Raw genomic sequence first — 4,080 nt, forward strand, 5'->3', positions numbered from 1 at the left:
GAATTTCCCGGCCCCTTGGAAGACGCAGAGAAACTTCCCTCTGGTGTCCCTGTCTGGAGGAGGGGAAAGGCACAGAGGCATTGAGTGTCTGGAACCCCGCGGAGCCGTGGCGGCCCCTGCCACCCCAGGAGCAGGCAGAGCTAAGGGCGCGCCAAGCACTTACAGAGCAGCACAAGCACTTTCTAGAAGGTGGGTGCAAGCAGCCATCGCCACTGCACTGGGGGAGCGTGGGCCGCCACCCCTGGAACCGCGCGTCCTCGACTCCTGTTTCTCCGCTCACCTCCAGGTGCTCCTCACTCCTCCTCCTCCCTCCCAGCCTGCCCAGCTGTCTGACCACACACAGAACTTTCACCTGCCCCTGAACTAAGTGCACTGCTTGCTGGCACCCTGCTGAGCTGGGGTGCATTCTGCTCCTGCAGACTTCCCTGTGGACTGCCTGCAGGGGAGGCGACACCTCAGCCCAGCTCATGGCTCTCTGCACACCCCAGCCTCTACCTGGGACAGGTGAGTCACCGTGGGTCTGAGGGTCAGCCGGGGTCTGCCCGAGGCCTCCAACCCCCAGGGCACCCCGCCAGGGCCTCTGCTCCAGGGCAGGAGACCCTGGGGAGCTGGGGCGACATGAGTCACATGAGGCGGCGAGCTTGGTCCCTCTGCTGCCCCCCCCCCGTGTTTACCTGCCCACTTGATGCCCTTGTCCTGAAGGGCAGGCAGGTCCCAGGGGTCTCCCTCCTCCGCGGGCTCCTCCACCAGAGCCACCGTAGAGTAAGACGGCAGAAGTTCGATCTTGGTTATGGGGACGCCGGGTTCCTCTGTCCAAAGGAAGGTCAGCGTGAGGCACGGGGGGCAGAGCTGGGAGCTGGCCCTCGGGGAGAGCATCAGCTGCCACAGGGTGGCACTTACTGTGGTGGTTTTCCTTGTCTTTGGCAGGTGTGATGGACGGCTGGCCAGCAGCCCCCTCCATGTATTTGTTGGGGTTAGGCTGGGCATTTTCCAGTTCAGGCCAAGGAGCCATGGTCTGTGGACGGAGAACAAAATTAAAGAAGCAGCCACTGAAAGAAGGGGCGCTCAGTGATCGTGGCTGGGAAAACAGGGTCTGCAAACATGGAGGAGTAAAGGACACATGGGGGGGGTGTCTGCTTGTGCCTCCTTTGGGTGGAATCTTGGGTCCTCTAGACCTCCCTCTGTCACCCCTTCTTAGTAGTTTCTAGTCACAAATCTACAAATCAATTAAACCTCCTTGGGTTATTCTCACTTCTTCTGTCACTTCTGTCTGCCACTCTTAGGACTCTTCTCTCGTCAGGAGGATACAAGCCCTTAACCCCTCATCGCTTCAAGCTACGCCAAGCCCTTACGAACCTGCAGTGGCCACCAATCTGCTTTCACCAACACAAGTCCGCCTTCACCAAGCAACTTGGCCTACCTGTGTGCATGTGTCTTCTACTTGTTTACCTGCAGTTCTGAGCGAAGGAGCACACCATGGACCTGGCTTGAAGCCCAGAGGTGTCACTTGTAAGTGTGTATTTAAGCAAGTTGTTTATTGAGCACAAAGCATGAGTTTCCTCATCTACAAAATGAGCACAAGTTTTCATGCTCTGCGGCACTGAGGTTCACAGTGACAACTGGAAAGTCACACCCAGCAGGCCCCCAAGAAGGAGCATTAGTGCTCTGGCTTCTGGCTGTATCAACACACTTCTGTGAACCCATGTTCTTTCCAGCCTTGGGGAGAGACTTCCTCATGGCAGTTTCCCCACAAGGCCATGCTTGGTTACCTGGAAGCTGAATATGGCTCTGGACAAACCAAGGCCTACGCCCCAGGCCTCAGCTGTGACTTAGGTAACAGGAGGTAAAGGCTGGCACAATTCACAGAAGAGGAAAGACAGGTGGTTCATATACACCTCCAAAGTGAGAATTCAGCCCGGTCAACATTCCAACACACATGCCGAAAGACGAATAAGCTTCAAGTGTCCCAGTAGGAAAGAAAATTGGAGAACCAAACTTTTTCAGGCAGGATATCAGGTGCCCACAGAAGACCCCCAGGGTGAGCGCTGCAGGGCAAATGTCTGCAGGGCCTGAGAGCCCTCGGGTCTCTGACCCTGCAAGGTCACTTCTAGGAACAGCTTCTTCCAGAAAATCAAACACCTGCCTTGCCCCAATCACAGCTTTGCCAAAGGGCTTCTCAGAATCTGGTCATCGGCTCCTCAGCTGCCTATCTTCGGTGAATCTGTTCCCCTTTGCACAAAGCCAGTTCTACAGAAAGGGGCTTTGTCCTGTTCACCACATCCCCTCGGGGTCTGCTCTTCTGCCACAGTGACAGTGCCCAGTGTGGGCTGACAGAAGATAGGGAGCTGCGCTGTCGTTTCCAGAGACAATATAAAAGCAACAACTGAAACCCCAAACTCACAAAGAAGAGAAGGTTCAGGGACACCTATGTTATTATTGCTGTGAGAATCCACTCAACTGGGGGTGGAAAGGAGCTCATTCTGTTAGTCTCCAGCATGAGGGGCTTGTTTAGCCCAAGAGTGGCCTTGGAACCCCAGAACTGTGAGCACAGGGCCATCCTGCAACCAGCAGCTACCTTGAAGGCACAGAGCAGATACTTCACTGAGCGGGCACCCAGCAGAGCTGGGTACCCAGCAGGCCCGGAGTCAGAGACCGGGGTCTGCTCAGCCAAAGAGCCGCTGTTCACAGAGCTGGGCTACACCAGCCACCCCACACACGTGCCTTCACTATTCCCAGTGACACAGATGGAGAAACTCCTCAGGAGAGACTAAGCAACTTGCCCAAGGTCCCAAGAGCCTAGACCTTGTTGAATCTGAATCCTTCCCGGCAGCAGCTGGTGCCCTCTGCTTGACACTGATCTCGAGGGGCAGGGCAGCTTCTGATGTCATGCCCCCCCTCCCCCCTCCCCGGCCCAAGTTTCGGGGCACGTCACAGAGAATGGTCTCTTTCAGGCTCAGTCAGCCTTCTTCTAGCTGAAAGGCCAGGGTGGAGCAATGCCTGCTGCTTGCCAGGCCGCTCCCTGGGCTCCTTCCTGGGTGAGCTGAGCACCAGCTACAGACTGGGACCCACTGGCTGGGCAACTGAGTGTTTGGGGAAGTCAAATCTAGTTGGGGTGAACTCCAGCCTCAAATTGCTCACGTGGGTGAGCACAAAATTTGGAGGGCCAATTTGGAGGGGATTAGAGCTAAGATGTCTACCTCTTGGATTTCTTCACACGGGGATCCCTGGTGCCCTCAGCTCACAGCCTGGATGCCTCAAGTTTGGTCAAGCACTAGGCTGAGTGTGTGACATGGCACAGAGACTCAGAATCAGATCCAGCTCTGCGACCTGGGAAAGTCACTTGACTGCTGTCTGCCTCAGTTTCCCATATGTAAAATGGGGCTTAGGACCATTGGGCTACTGAGCAGCTTCAAGGTGCTGATTTCTGTAGAGTGCTAGTTACAGCAATGACAGTGTGAGTCCCTCCTCTGAACAGTCCTGCGAGGGGTCTGTGTTATGCTCCGTTTATAGTTAAGAAAACCAGATCTCCTAGGGCTGTGAAGCTATCTGGCCGAGGCCACAGGCAGGGGTCAAGAGATTTTCACACTCTAGGCCCTGCTACCCCTTGCTCAATACCCACAGAACCCAGGATTCCCTTGGGCGGAGTGAGTCATTCCTGATTGGCATTAAGAGTGAGGGGGTCTGACTAAAGGCCTCACACCAGGCAGACAAAAAGGTGTCCCACAGGCCGCGGGGGCTTATGCTCCATTTACTGCATAGGAATCTTGGGAAGCACCCCCAAGCCAGCATCCTTGTGCCCAAGCTCTCCCCCTGTGTCTAATCTGAAGCCTCTCTTTTCCACATTGACAGGACATTCATAGAAGTCAGCACCATAATTCCTTCTAATGATCCATTCAACTCAATCCCCACCAGCCAAATGTTCCCCTCTGTGGCCCTTCTATTTATGTGATTCCTTCTCTCATCCTCCCAGAATCTCAGTCATCAGCAGCAGCCCCCAAATCCCACTGCCACCAAGACCTATGGTTTCCACCTGGGATCTCTACTCCAGGGAACAGTTCCTGGTGCCACCGCCCCACCCCC

The 4,080-nt window shown here is 55.4% G+C and overlaps 1 protein-coding gene across 1 annotated transcript in view; it reads right to left on the minus strand.

Annotated features, from left to right (window-relative positions):
- LOC101626717 (sodium-dependent phosphate transport protein 2B-like) overlaps positions 1-4,080 on the minus strand; it is an 18,399-nt gene that overhangs the window by 8,498 nt on the left and 5,821 nt on the right. Inside the window, exons 2-4 of the mRNA XM_004681501.2 lie at positions 901-1,015; positions 675-809; positions 3-53 (exon numbers count right to left, since the gene is read on the minus strand). Coding sequence (XP_004681558.1) covers positions 3-53; positions 675-809; positions 901-1,012 — 298 coding nt within the window. The 5' untranslated portion in view covers positions 1,013-1,015. The remainder of the gene's footprint in view (positions 1-2; positions 54-674; positions 810-900; positions 1,016-4,080) is intronic.

This window comes from Condylura cristata, unplaced genomic scaffold (assembly GCF_000260355.1).
Source record: "Condylura cristata isolate star-nosed mole 26May11 unplaced genomic scaffold, ConCri1.0 scaffold00012, whole genome shotgun sequence".
In the NCBI taxonomy this organism is placed as follows: Eukaryota; Metazoa; Chordata; class Mammalia; order Eulipotyphla; family Talpidae; genus Condylura; species Condylura cristata.